Source organism: Zonotrichia albicollis, chromosome 11 (genome assembly GCF_047830755.1).
Source record: "Zonotrichia albicollis isolate bZonAlb1 chromosome 11, bZonAlb1.hap1, whole genome shotgun sequence".
Taxonomy (NCBI): domain Eukaryota; kingdom Metazoa; phylum Chordata; class Aves; order Passeriformes; family Passerellidae; genus Zonotrichia; species Zonotrichia albicollis.
The window spans coordinates 3,021,329-3,037,281 of NC_133829.1; the positions used below are offsets into that span (position 1 = coordinate 3,021,329).

The 15,953-nt window shown below is 48.8% G+C and overlaps 1 protein-coding gene across 1 annotated transcript in view; it reads right to left on the minus strand.

The window, feature by feature from the left end:
• Window positions 1-5,101, minus strand: part of ALDH1A3 (aldehyde dehydrogenase 1 family member A3) — a 33,492-nt gene extending 28,391 nt beyond the window's left edge. Inside the window, exons 1-2 of the mRNA XM_005483468.4 lie at window positions 4,937-5,101; window positions 1,468-1,572 (exon numbers count right to left, since the gene is read on the minus strand). Coding sequence (XP_005483525.1) covers window positions 1,468-1,572; window positions 4,937-5,035 — 204 coding nt within the window. The 5' untranslated portion in view covers window positions 5,036-5,101. The remainder of the gene's footprint in view (window positions 1-1,467; window positions 1,573-4,936) is intronic.
• Window positions 5,102-15,953: the final 10,852 nt, after the last annotated feature.

A 15,953-nucleotide genomic window follows, 5' to 3' on the forward strand; every position in this document is an offset into this window, starting at 1 on the left:
TCAGTTTCTTGGAAAAATCTAGTTAGACCAAAATATTCTTTTTAAAAGGTGTGATGTAGAAGAGGCTTTCAGCACCCAAAGCACAGCTAGCTTACAGTTTCGGCTGCAATTTCCACCAAGAAATCACTCACCTGTACTGAGTACTCAGGGGAAGAGATCTCCACTGACTGGAAAAGTTCACAGTGACCCTCCTGCAAGCTAGAAGCTGAATTCAGACAGGGACAAATCTCAAGGAGGCAAAACTGGCCTGTTGTTTCTGTATAACAATTTTCTTTAGCCAACATTGAGAAGCAAGCACAAACTGCATACATAATACTCTATAGCTGCTTGAGGAGACACTTAGCTCAGGGAACAATAACCATGTCATGGTTTCTGCCTATCAAAATACAGTTGCATCAGAGTCAGCTTCAATTCCACTGTTTACATGCCACTGCAATTAAACACAGTTGTGTCCTACCCAGTCAGGATAAAGAAATGACACAATGTTTGGTTCTGCCTTAGTGTGTAATTGCCCCATGGATGCACAGATCCCCAGTGGCAGTAAGTCCTGGAGGCTGCCTCACAAGCACTGGACAAGCTTAAATACCAAGAAAAAGAAGTCAGTGCAGGCAGAAATGGCCACACTGCCCATCACTTACTGCCCACAGCAATGAGCTACCAAAGCCCTGGCACAGCACAGCAGCTGTGAATCACCTTCCCATGACTTCCTGCACAAAGCCAGATGTTGGCCCAGCTCCTTTCCATAGGTCACACCAGTTGGCCCATACATGATGGGCTGTTTTGGACAAAAACAGCGTCACATGTGATTGTTCCTCACCTCAGGCTGTTACCAAACCCAAGCAGTAACATCTCAGGTTACTCCCCAGCACACTAGAGGCTACTAAAGCTCTTGAGATACTGGTTTGGTTTTAGTGAGACCTGCCACATTTGTGCAGGAGACCAGAACACACAATACCAGCTAGAAAAGCAGCACCACACCTCCAGCAGCAAGTGGTCAATGTTTGCATGACCAAATTTAAATTCCCCCAAGCACTCAGGTTATTTGTGTTTAAAAAGGGGGAGTTTCAGTTCAGTGTCTCCAACAGGCTGCCCTGCAGCTGGGGTATAAATCATCCCCAACACAGGGCCCAAAACCTGTCAGGGGTGAGCACACACCATCATTGCTATTTCCTCAGGCTGGCTACTTCCTTCCAGTCTATGGCACAAGAATGATGCTCAATCTCATTCCTCTGACAGTGTTCAGCAGCCAGTTCCTACCAGGGAAAGTGGACAGCTGGACAAGCTGGACAGGACTGATGCCACCCAGCCCATGTAATTCTTGAGCAGCACTTCCAGTGTCCCAGACCTCCAGCCCAGGCTGGCCAGATGGATGCTGCTGTTAAAAGCCAGCTTTTCCTCTGTGTGCTTCCCTACAAAAAGAAATCCCCTGGAAAATGTCTTTTGCACTGCTTGTCCAACAACACTTACCTTATCTCCTTCCTCAATGTCACAGATTTTCTCCAGAGTTGAAGGGTTGTAGGTGGGGAACTTCTTTCCACTTGTAGACTCGTGCCATTCGTTGTTAATAAATATCTGAAGAGAGAGCAAGGGGAGTGGGATAGGCAGGAGAAAGAAAAACAACTTATATAGACAAAAAAACCCACAAGGGCTCCTCAAAGGTCCAGAGGCTCTTCAACTTCCATCCATGGCAGAGTCAAGTGTGCTCAGGCTCTCTCCAAGGGACTGCTGGCAGTACAGAAGCATTTCTACAAATCTTGTGCACCGAGTAAGTTTTGAGGCAGAGGAAGGCAGAGCACAGGTCCCACAGAGAACAACACTGGGATTTAGCAGTGAGAAATGGGCAGTTTTTGAACTACATCTCCATGGGAACAGCAAGCAGACCCCAAGAGAAATTGTATGGTTGAGGCAGAAGGAGGCCCCTGTGCCATGTTGCTGCACAATTATTACTTGGCTGTTGGTGCCCTGCCCTGGGCCACCTCCACAGCTTGCTCCCCTCTGGCAGTGTCTGCAGGAGGAGGGTTCTGGCTCGGCTCTACCCCACCATGCCTTGTCACAGGCCAGATCAAGCCTCCCACGTCACTTGGAGTCATCTGTGACAAGATTTAAGTGTTTCAAAATATTGCATTTCCAGAGCAAGAACAAACAGTCCCAGCATTGTGTAACTGAAAATGCATTAAATACTGGAGTGTTGTTACTCACTGTAAACAGAGCATGAATACCTATATACAATTAATTGATTCAACATGCATCTTATCCACGCTGTGATCTGACTTGGCAGTGTTATATTTTATAAATATACTTTAAATAAGATTAGATGAAGTAATCTTTATTAGTAGCCTGCTAGTGGCTGTAAGCTAGTACTTTTATTTGGAGGCCATCCACATTTGCAATCTTGTTTATGAGTCTCTACACACCACCAGGAGATTAATGTTGCATCTCTTACATTCGGAATTCCCACTGCTTTGGGTCATAGTTTTCTTTCCTTGGGCAGCTTTTTTTCCTGAAAGGACTTTTTCTTATTATTTCTGCATAAAGCACCCATAGCGTAATTGGTGTAGAAGCTGCACTGCTGGACCCACCTGTTTCACACAGGCTGAGAAAAAGAAAATTTCACAAAAAGTGTTGCCAAGGGAAGTCACAAGAAAAGATACAATGTTAGAAATATTAACTCCTGTTTAGGACAGCAGTGCTCCCAAACTACCTCTGTTACCAAAGTGCTACATTTTAACATTTACACATTTTAACCTCTGTTTTCTTTTATTTCCCTAATGAAGAAAAGTTGTACTATAAATATTGTGGGAAATATGACAGGAACCATAACATTACAATATCAGGTATATGCTCACAAACGAAGGATTGGGGAAGGATACTGATTTTCCCTTTGCATTCAACACTAATTCTGTGGGACAGTGATGTTCCTACTAAAGCAGTAAAACACCAGAGTGACAGGATCAGGCTGTTTTAAATGTAACATATACACTGGCATCATTCTGGGAATCCACCACATATCACGAGTCCTTGGTGCCAGGAGTTGAAATCAAATTGAACAGTATATCCATAGTTCACGCTTCATAGCCAGAATTTGAGACAAGCAATTGTGGACAGATCACTTCCATCACACACCCATGACAAGCACTAAGCTGCTCTATAAGAAAGATCTTTGTTGAAAAACTTTGCCTCTCCCCCAGCCCCATAACTGGTAGAACCAAAAATAAAAATCTCCTCCAAGCAGAGGGAACCGTGCTGTCAGCTGTAAACATCTGGTGAAACTCAGAGCTTGCACAAAACCCCTCACAGTTTTATGAAAATTGACTGCTGCTCATTATTTTCTCAGATGCACCGGGAGCATCAGATCAAACATCAGACTCACACTTTTAATTTATGTTGGTTTCCACTTTAAAGATACAACCTTGACTCTTTCGGCGCTCACAGTCTCTGGCAAAACTGTGGAGCATAAACTGCGTGTTTGAAAACACACACGGCTGCAGGATAAGATCCCTAAGGAGTGTTTAAAAGTGTTCACAACAATAAAAATAACAAAAACCAGAACATTTGGATGTTTAAGAAGAACTCAAATGGCCGTGTCCATTTTGGACGCAGGAAGGAGCTGTTTGTGCTGCATTACGCCATTCTGCAACCAGCAGCTGCAGACCCAATTTGCTGCTAAATGACAAGTTTATCTGACAAATAAAGGGTAGATAAATTTTGGATGTTAAAAAATTAATCTAGTGCACTGATTACTCCTAATTGCTAATCTTTCAGTACACTTTGGATGCATAATTCAAATCAACACCTCACCGGATAAACTATTGCTGTTCACTCCTTCTCGCTACAAGGGAATGAGCTTTGAATTTTGTTTTTTCTTAATACTTAACACAAAAATGCAAGAGTAGCACACTCATTCAGCCCCTGCAGCTCTTTTAGTCTGGGCACAAAGTTGAAATTATGGCAGCCGAGGCTCCTCAGCAGTAACCAGCCTGACGCTCTCCCCACTGCGCAAGGCAGCGGGTCAGGCTGTTGTGGAACAAAAAGCGACTCGGCGGTCACAGAGCTACAGCTGCACTGGGAGCAGGGATTTCTGCAGCCCTGTTCAGCCCCCAGCCATCCCCACCTCTGAGGGACACAGATACCAAGCTCAGGAGCCTTTGGTTTATACCAAAAGGTCAGGAGCGACTGTTTAAAGGGAAGCTCAATGGAGAGCGGAGAGGTGAGGGTTTGTGTGGGCTCAGTGCCCGACTCCTCATCCCGTGGGGAGGCCATGGAGCTGGGATGAAGAGCCACCAACACGAGCACTGCTCCTCTCTGGAGCTGCAGGATGCTCCATTCTCATGGCAGAGCCTTTCCACAAGGCCCAGTCCTGCCGGACACCGGCCCTGGGCTTGCCACCACCCAAACCCACCACTGGCACCGAGCCACCTCCCCGCAGGGGAGCTGTGGGTCAAGGACGCTGGAACACGACCCCATCAAGCGGCTCTGAGGGATAAAACCTTCCTCGCCCTGGCCAGGCTCACCCCATCCAAATCCGATTTTGCTGAGCGCCAGCGGGGAGCTGGAGGCGCTCACGGGTGGGTTGGGAGGGGAAGATGGTGTTAGACACCACAGCCTGGGAGAGGAGCCCGGGGCGCCTGGGGCAGACCAACAGCTTTGGAAGAGATATTTTACTAAAAAGAAAAAATTAGGTTTTGGGCATTAGGGATTGGGGCAAGTGTTGCTCCATTAGAAACACCACTGTCATCTGCTTTCTCAACCTCAAGCCCTTATAAACCTCCTGTCTCAGGCAGCAGAAGGAATAAAAGAAGCTAAGAAAAACAACACTGAGGGTGAAAATTTTGTATTAAAAATATAACACCTCACCACCACCCTGACTCCACTGAACATCGGCGACAGCACGGCGAAGCCCACCCGCTCCCCAGCGCCCCATGCCTGGCGGGCTCACCTTGGTGTACTTCACCTCCAGGCTGCGCAGGGGCCGCGGCAGCGGAGGCACTTTCTTGTCGGGCTGCCCGTTCTCCACAGCGCCGTTGAGGGCTGCCATGGCCCCGCCGTCGAACCCGCGCGCCTTCTGCCCACTGACAGCGCCCGGGCCGCCTTAAGAGCGCCGCGCGAGCCGCCCGCCCGCCCCCATTGGCCGCCGCCCCCCGCCTCGCTCGCCGGCCCCGCCCCCGCGCCCCGCCCCGGCCCCTCGCGCGGCCGCAGGTGACGGGCGGCGCCGCCCCGCCGAGGCTCCGCGCGCGCCGCAGGGGCGGGGGGGCGCCCGCGCGCCGCCGCGGGGTCCCCACAGCGCTCGCAAAGGGCTCCCCAAGGGACTCACGGGATCCCAAAGGAATCCTCCCCTCGGGATCCCAAAGGGCTTCCAAAGGGCTCTCCACAGGGTTGCAAGGGATTCCCCTCAGGCCATAAACCGTTCCCCGAAGGGCTCTCCACAGAATCCCACCGAGTTCCCCGCAGGGATCCCACGGAGTCTCTCAGGGCTCCACACAGAGCTCGGACATTGCTCCCTCAGGGCTCCCCGTGGTGTTCACTCAGCACTCCTGCAGGCCTCCCTCAGAGCCCCGCACACAGTTCGGACATTGCTCCCCACAGGGCTCCCTCAGGGCTCCCCGCAGCCGAGGGCAGCGAGGGAGGGCAGCAGGATGTGCCAGATGGGCTCTGGGGAGTAGTGCAGCCACCCTGGCTTCCCCCAAAGGGTTCCACTGGGGCGGGCATGGGAGGATGTGCCCTCTGCTGCCTTCTGCCTCTGTGTCCCACCCAAGCCCACCCAGAAGTCATTCATGGGAGAACTTTTGCAAGGGTCCCCATGGGAATAACACCAGTGTCTCCCAGCAATGAGGGGAGATAAAATCTGCTATTCCTGGTGCCCTGACATCCTTACCTCAACCTGCTACACCTCATCCTTCACTCAGTGCCTCTGGAGAACTTTCCAGGACTGACAGTAAGAGAAGAACCCGACACCAAATGTGTGCTGTGTGTCTGACAGTAGCTCCTCCACATTCCTGTGTGCGTACAGGAGTCTGGGACCAGTTTGACCATCCCAGTCGAAGGACTCCAGCCGGCTGGGGCAGGACCAGGCCCTTCCACTGGAAAGTCCTACCCTGATAACAGCATATTTGTGTCCCAGTCAGCCAAGCTCCAGCATGGTGCTCATAGTAGTGTACTTGGAGTGTCGAAAAAGCTGCTGTCTTTCGAGAAGTCCTGAAGGATATGGAACATGTCTTAAGTGACAGATCTAGGCTCTGAGCCTGAACAAGTTCATTATGTATTGCTTAACTTTATTCTGCATAAAATATGTGTAAGTCTTTGCAGGCTGAGGGCCAGGACACTCAGAGCACCCTCACACCCCCACACACATGGAAGATAATACAACATATTTTCCATATAACAAGTGGCAAGATGCCAGAAGTTATCTTCCAAAATGTTCTGCAGAATCTGTAATCCCCAGCAATAGTCAGCACTTTGCTGTTAGAATGCTTAAAAATACTCAGTGCTTCCAAAGGCAGATAGCCCGTGATATCACAGTGGCATAGATTTAGTGCTGATTCAGAAGGGAAAGTACCTTGACGAGTCAATCCCCACTCCCTGCAGCTTGCAGGATGTTTTTGGAGGTTCTCTGCCCAGGTGAAAACCTATCTGATGGCGATTGGTTCAGAAATGTTTATTTCTAAGCTGTCCATTTTAAACTATCCAGTTGCTATTTCCCACAAAAGCTACAAATACACCCAAGCTAGAAGAAATCTCTTAGCCATATCCCAATGTATTCCTAGTCCCAGTGAAGAGGAGTTTATCCATTTCTGTCTTTACCTTGCCCACAGAAACACTCAGTGGAAGTGGAAAGTACTTTTGCAATTAGAGAACAAAATATCAGGATGAGGAGAATGATGAATAAGAAGTTCCAGAACGAGCAGTGTCTAAAGAGTCATTCCAGTGGGTTGTCTCTTGTGGAATGACCTTGTCTCTTATCTCTGATGAGGAAGATTTTATACAAGACACTCCTGGGAAAATTATTGCCTCTTTGAGTTAAGGTTGGTGTAGTGTGAGATACATCTAAGGCAGAAATTCCATGGACAAGGTTTGGGGATGTGTAAGACTTTTAAAAGGTTGTACAAAGTGAATGAATGGTGAGTCAGCAACATATGAATGAGCTGAAATAATAGACTTCAATGGATATACATAGCTGTGTGCAGTGTTTCCTCTGATAATGTCACAGGAAGAGTAACAGAATGTTCTGCTCTCAAAGACTCTTGTGGACACTGACTGGTCCCTTGTTGGGCAAACTCCATCCTAGCATAAGTGGGAAGTCTCCAGAGGTGATGTGTCTTTGGTCACCAGATGTGCCTTTTGTGCTTCTACAGATCACAGGGGTGGAAATACTCATGTCTCCAGAATTCTGAGTGGGAGAAGCCCTAAAACCATCAGCAGAGCCCTGATCAGAACAAATGTAGGCATTTGACATTCATTCCTGTGCCTCAGGAAGGGCATGCGACCACTAAGCTAGAGGGACTGAAAAAATGGGTTTTACCTAAGTTTGCAACAGTTGATCAATGTGTCAGAAACACGAGCAGGAGGAAAAGCATCTCTGGATGAGAGGCCACATCCCTCCTGAGTTACCCTGCTGTGTTCTCCTGTCGCAGAGATCTTGGCAGTGTGTCCTTAACCCGCTGCAGTGACAGCCGTGGCTGTGGATTCCCTGGAGCTGCTCTGCAGAGCTGTGTCTCACAGAGCTTTTACACTGCCAGTACAGCGGCTCTGCTCTGCCCAGCAGAACAAAGATCACCTTCCCACTCTTGGGCTGGACATGTGCACTCTTAAATCTGCCACCGTGAGTGAGTCTGACCACAGCTCTCTGTGCTGTCCTGCCTGCTTGTGCCAGGCACAGTCCTAGGACATGTTCCTGCTATGATCTTGCTGTCTCCCTATCTCTTAGGGATGCCTGTAGGAATTAATTTCTCTTACTTCCCAACCTTATTTAACCTTAATGACGGGGATATTGCTGGTGGTAACTCCTCCAAATACACTGTGCTGTATCTTATCCCCTGGCTCCAGCCCAGAAGAGCAGTGAATTGTATGCACAGGGTAAGTGAGGACATCTCCAGACTACCTGGAAATAGGGTGTTTCTAGGCCCCTTTGCCATCCTGCCCCATGGATGACAGATTCGACAGCGGGGCACATATTAGAGAGCTGTGTTTGTCCAGCCAGTGGTGCTGTAGCCATTGACAGATACTATACAAACTGATCAGCTGATATTCCAAAGATTTTCTACTTTTTATCTACACCTCAGCCTGTGCTTCCAGCTGACCAGCAGCGCTGTAGCTGTGTAGAGCACTCAGCCTGGCAGAGAGCCAAAGCTTATCCCACTTATTTTCCATATACCCTGAAGCCCATGCACACACAAACATAAATACGTGTGTGAAACAATATACTCTGAAAGGCTACTGAGGCTCTACGCTCCAGCATTCAGCAGCCCGGAGTGTCCAGAATTTGCCTGGTTTTCCTCATCCAGATGAACTGTAATTGAGTTATCCACGCCCTTTTCCTACAGGCATCCCCCTCACTCTGCATTGGCAATGCTTGCTGCTCCTGAGGGAGCAGCTCCCCTCATGATTTATTCTCCTCTTGTTTAATGTGCAGCGAAGGGGCTTTTTACTGCCTGTTATTCAAACTGTGCTTTGGGCACAAAATTATTCATTTCCGTATGGTTTTTCCATGGTGCTCATGACAGCAGTGTCTGAGAGTTTCACATGCACTGTTTCCTTTTCCAGTCATTTTGAGAGGATGCTGACCCTGTATTATCAGTGAGGAAAGAAGGCAGGCAGTGATGAATAAAAAAAGGGTCTTCGTAATTTCAGTTTCCCAATGTGAGTCACCCACAGCCTGAGTGCTTTGATTCAGAGCTCAGCTCCAGCAGTCATTGCACAATGTAAAGATCTCCCACCTAAACATCCAGGTAAGGCAGAAAGTGCTGGTGAGTGCATTGCCCCCCAGTGACCTCAATCTGTGAATTTTCTGGTTTTTGTAAGTTTGCCATTCCTGTAACTTTTATCTCCATGGGCAGTTCTCTAGAGTTTGAGTTAATTCTTCTAAGCAAACTTAAAATCCATAAATTTTTCAGTCTTGAACAAATTTGCTGTGATACAGGTCAGCAGCAGGATGGGCTGTTTTGAGCTGTGGTGGGATTGTCATTTTGTGGGCTCCCTGGCAGCAGAAGTGACTGATGGATCGGGACTGGCCATGTGAAGGCAGCGAGATGTGCTCTGCTAGCACATTTTGATTTGTTTTTCCAAATATTTTCTGGTTGCAAGATAGTGATAATTGAACTGCTGCCTTCAGCTGTGAAACACCTTGCAACTATCACCAAACTAATGAAAAAATCTTCCATTTTTAACCAAAACTACTTCTACTCAGTTTATCAAAGTATTCACATACAATTTCAGAAGGCTTTGAATCCAGAGAGTTGCCTTAAAAAGTCAAAATAAAAAAGACACTGTGTCCTGAAGATACCATGGAAATGGTATGTCCTACATGAGGGTTTTTCTTGTATCAATCTAACCTTAATTGGGCTGTGCTGGTGCCTACAACCCTCCTCCACTGATATTAATGGAGAGGGGTTGTAGCCATGGGATATAACTTGGAGTGTGAGCAGCCCCATGAACTCAGCCTCCTCCTGTATTTGTGGTGGCCTTCTCGTGCCCTGTGGGTTTAAGCTTCAATTTTAACACATCTGGGACTGAAGAACAGTTTCTTTTCCTGTTCCCCTGCACCTCCAAAAGTCCCATTAGCAAAGGTGGAGAGAGGCGATGTGAGATACTGTAAGATGCTATTTGTGCAAACATTTGTAATCCTAAACATGACCTCATGATGCAAACCAGGACTTTGGCGGCCCAAGACAAAACACAGCCTTTTTATGCTTTGTGCTGTAATTACTTCATGAAGCAAAATCCTCAGTCAAATTAATTTTCTTCATGCATATCAGAGGTATTAAACTGCGACTGTGCACAAGGATTGGCCTTTCCTTCAGCTAGCCTGGCTCCAAAAGTAAATTGGAAAAGTAAGTGGCAGGGAAATAACAAACAGCTGAACGTTTTGAAGCCTTTTCTATTAAAACAAGGTCTATTTCATCTAGTCTTCACTTTTCCGTGCTAGGCCAAGCATTGGAAGATGAGGAGAATGGGAGCAGGAACAGAAGCAAGTGTGAGATAACCTACTAAGATAGTGTCTGTGCTGTGGAGAAGTTCAAGGACCTGTTTCCTTACAAACCATTCAGTGTGTCTGGCACCACAGAGCCGATGGGAACCACTCCCTGCATTGATCTGGTGATGCAGACCTGAAGATTATTTGCCTACAAACAGGTATTGTTTGCAGGATTGGCAAATGAAAAAAGCAAATATGTTTGTTTTCTCCACAGATCATGTTGCTTTCTACTTTCTCTTGATAAGAGGTATTTGGGGACGGTTCCCAGGTTTTGGAAGCAGTGGTTGTCTAGGCAGGAACTGAGAAGCCTAAAATGTGCTTCTTCTTCTCCTTCCTCCCTGTCTCTTTGCTCTCACTCATCATCACATCTGTTCTGGGCCCAATGCCCAGCAGTTCTGCATTAACGCCTCAGTACACACAGGCTCACACAGCTGAACAGTTCGCAATGCAACGTACCCAGTGCCGTCATGTCTTCCCGAATCAAGCTCCTGCAAACCACTTTTGTTTACGGGAAGAATCACTTGGCTTCAGAATGCTACTTGTGAGCTGTGACTCGAGACACTCCAATGGTTTTGCAGGGCCCCGTTGTGAATCTGAAAATACAGAACAGAGCAGGTAAACAAACATCCTTAAAGATGATCCCGTCTCAGACCTTGATCCTGCAAACCCACACGGGCTTAATGTTAAGCACATGAACAGTCCCAGATGACTTCAGCAGAGCTACTCACATGCTCACAGTGAAAAGCATTTGCCAGATCAGAGCCTTTATGTCTAATTGCAAAATAAAAGGCAAGTCTCCCAGTTCTATCAACTGTAATGAATTGTTATTAGCAGCACAATTTAAAATAGCTGCGGGGCAGATCCCTGGCAGACCACTGGGGATAAAGTGATGTAGACTTGTTGTAACAGAACCTGGAAATACTTTTTCCTGGATAAATTGCCATGCCAGTCATATGAAACACTAACACTGTGATGAGGTTGTTTTTGTAGGCTTTGACCTGTGCAAAGCTTTTGTGGGTTTTTTTTGGTTGCTATTTTCTGCACAGTTCCTCTCTTTCCCACCTTCTGGGTTGAATTCTGCTGTTTGAACCAGGAATCGGGAAACTGCTCTGCTCCTAACCTTGGCGGTACTTTCTGTGAAGATTTGATGATGGTACAGTGTCCAAAGGCACCTTTAGGAGCCACAGTGGGAAAAGCCAAAGGGCGGCCCCTGTCCAGCAGGCTCTGGCACCAGGTCAGCAGCCACGATCCCGGGCTGCGCGCGGGGTCCCATCCGTGTCCCCTCGGCTGAGGGGCTGCCCAGCACAATGGGCGACATTGTGTCCCGTCGCTGCCACTAACGGCGGGGCTGGGCACGGGCGAGTGAGGGGGCGCAGAGAGCGGGACCCGCCCGTGTCCGCTAATGAAGGGCGAGCCCCGGGCCCTCATTAGGAGCCCGCCGGGCCGTGCCCCGGCCCCGCCGCCCGCCGCTGCCGGGGCCGAGCGCGGAGCGGCCGCGGCGCTCAGCGGGCGCGGAAGGTGGCGCGGCCTCTCCGGGCTGGCGTTTGCACCTGGGGCTGCCGCGGTTTAATGGACTTTAACACATGCAAACAAGAGCTTTTGTGTGCGGGCACAAAGGCTGCCCCGGCGCGGGGCTCTCCCCAACACTGCCGCATTGTTTCCCCTCCGCTGCTTCTTGTCACCCTCCTTGTCAGAGTTTAATGAGGACAACGAGGTTTCGCAGGCTCATTTCGCACTTCAGCAACTTTCTAACACTTCCCTAACGAGGGAGAAGGGGCCTGAGCGACCGGGGGCGCAGGGGAGGAGCAGCCCCGGGAGAGACCCGCAGCCCCGGGGCCGGGGCAGGTGCGCCCGGGGCCGAGCCGGGATGCGGGGACTCGGCTCTTCCGGCCCATCTCCGGCACCTCGACGTGGCTCCATTAAAACCCCAACTTACTGCGCGACTTAAGCTCGGCCGAGCGGGCAGGAGTGTCCCCGTGGTGCCCGGGGAAGCAGCGATGCTGCGGGAGGCGGTGGCCGCTGGTACCGCGAGGGGCAGCGGCGGGGACCGGCCCCGTGGCTCGCTGTGAGGCATTTCCCCGGAGCACGTAGTTTTCCCGGGAGCAGGGAGCATTCCCCCGGCTCCCCGGGCCGGAGAGCGGCCGTGTCACCTCGCGCCGTCCCCGCCGAAGCCGAGCATCCCTCCCGAAGGCGAGGAGGCAGCGGGGCGGGTGCTCGGCTCCTGTCCCCTCACCCCGGGGCACTTTCTCCCCACCCCGACCGTGCGTTCGCCCGGCACGACTCGGTGCGCTCCGCTGCCCCGGGGTGGAGCGGGATTCCGCCGTGGCGGGACCGGCGGGCGAGGGATGCCGAGCGGGATCGGTAAAACTGCCCAAACCCGGATTTACACCGTTCAAAGCTCTCGAGGTGTTGTAATTGCTTTGGGGGAGCGGTCTCTCCTCCCCAAACGCAGCCATTCCCTTCAGGCTGGCTTTATTTCCCCTCTCTACACAGCCGACTGTCCCAGGCAGTAGCTGCAGTTTTCGGTCTTTTAAATGGAGACTTTGGGAAGGATTTGCCTTTAGCCTTCGCGAATCCTCGTTTCTGCCTCCTGTTCCCACGACCAAAATCTCCCCTCCGCTTTTTTTTTCTTACTTCCCTCTTCTGTGCGTGTGAGAAATTTGGAAAACTCGAGAAGTCATTTAATGCAAAGGGATTTTAAAAGACGAAAGTATGCTGTGAAAGAAAAAAAAAAAAAACCCAACACCCCAACCACTTAATTAGATACTTACCGAAGGAGCCATTAGAGCCTGCTGGGTATAACACGGTTTATAAGTTCTCTGGCCACAAAGAAATTCAATAATTACTATTTTGTAACTCCCTTACAATGGGATGGGTGAAGGATGGAGTGTGATAAACTTAACTCTGTTCCTGAGCTTTTTGCAGATTAGCCTTTGGCATTCACTGGTAAACACCAAGTGAATAGAGACTGTGTGACCACAGTGCCTTGAATTAGGGACAAACATTTCCTCTGTGCATTTTAAATAATGCTACTGCCAAATATTTTGTTACCAGAGATCATTATCCTTTTGAATGAAAACTCGAGGAGTAAAGGCATTGGTTTTGTCTTTGCTGGTGTGGAACAGACTATATGATATCTAGAACAGCAACAAGCTTTCACAAATTGCTATATGATTTCTACTGCCAGGTTCTGTGATATTGGATACGACATAAAAATAAAAAAGCCGGGCAGATAGACACAGAAACTCACAGAAACCACCTGTATATTTTGTTTCAAAGGAAAATCTCAGCTATTGTCTTACTGGCTCTGGTTCTGTTAGGCCTTGGATCGGCTTAATCTTTAAAGCTATTCAAACAAATTGAATGATACAAGGCAAGTCTTCTATAATTAATCCGGATTCTTGAATTTTGATACAAACTTTTATGTAACAGAGAAGTTTCTCTCTTTTCCTTGCAAAGACATTAAATAGGCACTAAGTCCTTCTGTCAAGAGTGCTACCATGAACAAAGTTAAAAGGAACAAACCTGGAAATCTTCCCTTCATCAAGAAGAAAGAGATGCAAACATAAAGTCATGGGAGAGCTGGGACTGGTCCCTGGACAGAGACCAAGGTTTAAAGTGGCCCCTGTGCTACAAACCACAGAACATGAACACAGGAATGGTGGTTTGTCCCAGGCACAGCTTCTGCAGGATGTTATTTTGTCAGTTTATCCCAACCTCACAGGGATTCAGCGCTGGCACTCAAAGGTCTCATTTGAACCTTTTGAAATGTTTATTCTTTCACTACTACAGTCCAAAGAAAATGGAAATTATGCCATTGGGTATGGAAGAACTCGTGACGTCCACGGTCAGCTGCCACTGTGGATGATGAAGCTTCAGCTGCGGTTTGCTCCTTCTCATGTTATGCAATTTTCTCTTGGTATTTGGCAGAACTGCTTCAGAACAGATACTTTGCAGAGCTGTGCATCTTATGATGAGGCATTGTTAAAATCCTCCTGCGTATGACTCCCTTGTAGGAGTCAAAACTTTATCTGGGTTATCAGGAAAATAAGAATTATGTTGGGGTTTTGGGGGTAATTTTTTGTGATCTGGACTGTCTGGCTTCAGTGGAAAATCAACACAATGAAAAAGGTCTGTAGGTGTAGACCTGCAAAACTCCTGGGCTGCAGATACAATTCCCACTGAGGCCATTGGTAAAACCCCTCACAGACCCAGTACGAGTTCAGGTCAACAGCTCTCCAGGTTACCCCATGGCAGATCCACTGACAACTCTGCTTTCTGACTCTATCTTTCCTCACAAGTTTTTCTTCAGATCCTGTAAAATCCAGTGAGAGAATGAAAACTTTTTGATTTTGAGGCTGATGTCTCTGGCAGTGATGGTTTACACAGTGTTCTAACTCCAGGGAATTGCCTGATGGGCCAAATGAGTTGGGTTTTCTTGAGTTTCTGAGCAGTTGTGGGTCTGTCTTTCCATGGACACAGACAGCAGTGGTGCTGACTGTGTGGAGAGAGCAGAAAGCTGTGCCCAGGGTCACATCATCTGCTGTGCAATCTGGTCCTTGGTCACATCAGGTGGCTCCCTCTCTGCTGAATGTCCTACCCTCATACCAGGCAACAATTCCACCTTTTACTCACTGAGGTGTAGTGTCAAACCATGTGCCCAGGATGTTGGTGCTCTGTGCCGGCTTTTCACCTCTCACACCACCAGTGTCTCCAGGCAATGCCAAGGCTATTCTCCATTCCCTACAGAGGTGTCAGATGGTTGAGGTTATCCAGAGACCAAGTGGAGTGAGCCTGTTCATTTTAGGATGGGAAAAGAAAGAAAATACAGACCCTGGTCCCTACAGAAGAGAGGAACCACCCAAAGCTGGCCATGCAATGGCCCAGCCAGGAGGATTTTTGGGTGCCAGCAGCTGCCAGGTGCTGCTGACGCTCCCGAGGCCGAAGCCACTGGGTCTTGTCACAGCTGCTCCGCGCGCCGGCCCCAGAGGCCACTGCTGATAACTCCCTCCAGGTGTTCAGCCTGAGAACAAAGGCCCTTTTCAGTGGCTGCTGGGAAGGAAGAAGCCTCCTTGCTGGATGGAAAATGGCTTTCCTGGACGGCAATATTTGGTTACAGTACGATCTGTTACTTCAGAAGAAGCCCCGCAGAAGGGAGGGTAATTTGACTCAGGCATGTAAAAAAAACATTGTGGGGACTCTTGTCTGCCTCCTCCTTCTCCCCAAAGTTCTGAAACAATATTGAGTTGTGATGTTTCATACAAGCAAAATAAAACTGGAATCTGGGATCAAAATGTGCCTCATCTTGCTACGCCCATTGTCATGAGGGTGAGCTGGGTCATCATCCTGAAGAACCCCTGGATGGATAGCACACAAAACAGTGCTTCTGAGCACAAAACTGAGCTGAGAAAAGCTGTGTGCTGGCATGAACACAGTTCAGGAGAACCTTTCCCTCAATCCATGGACCTGAATTTCAGTGCTTGTTTTGGAACACCTTAATCAAACATTTTCACAGTGAAACTCACACTGTTTGCACAGGGACACCTGAAAGATAATTTGGTGCTGTGGATAAGGATGAGGAGCTGGGTTTGGGTATATTTTCCAAGTAGCTGTGCACCCTCTGGTTTGGCCCTGGAGGGGTTTCCAAAGGGGAAGGTCTGGTGACCACCGACTGCAGCCGTCTAGAGGTGGCGCATTCCCCCTTTCCCACAGAGCCAGCTGCCGAGGGAAGGAGCACCCCTTGCACAGGCACTGCTGTCATGTTGTC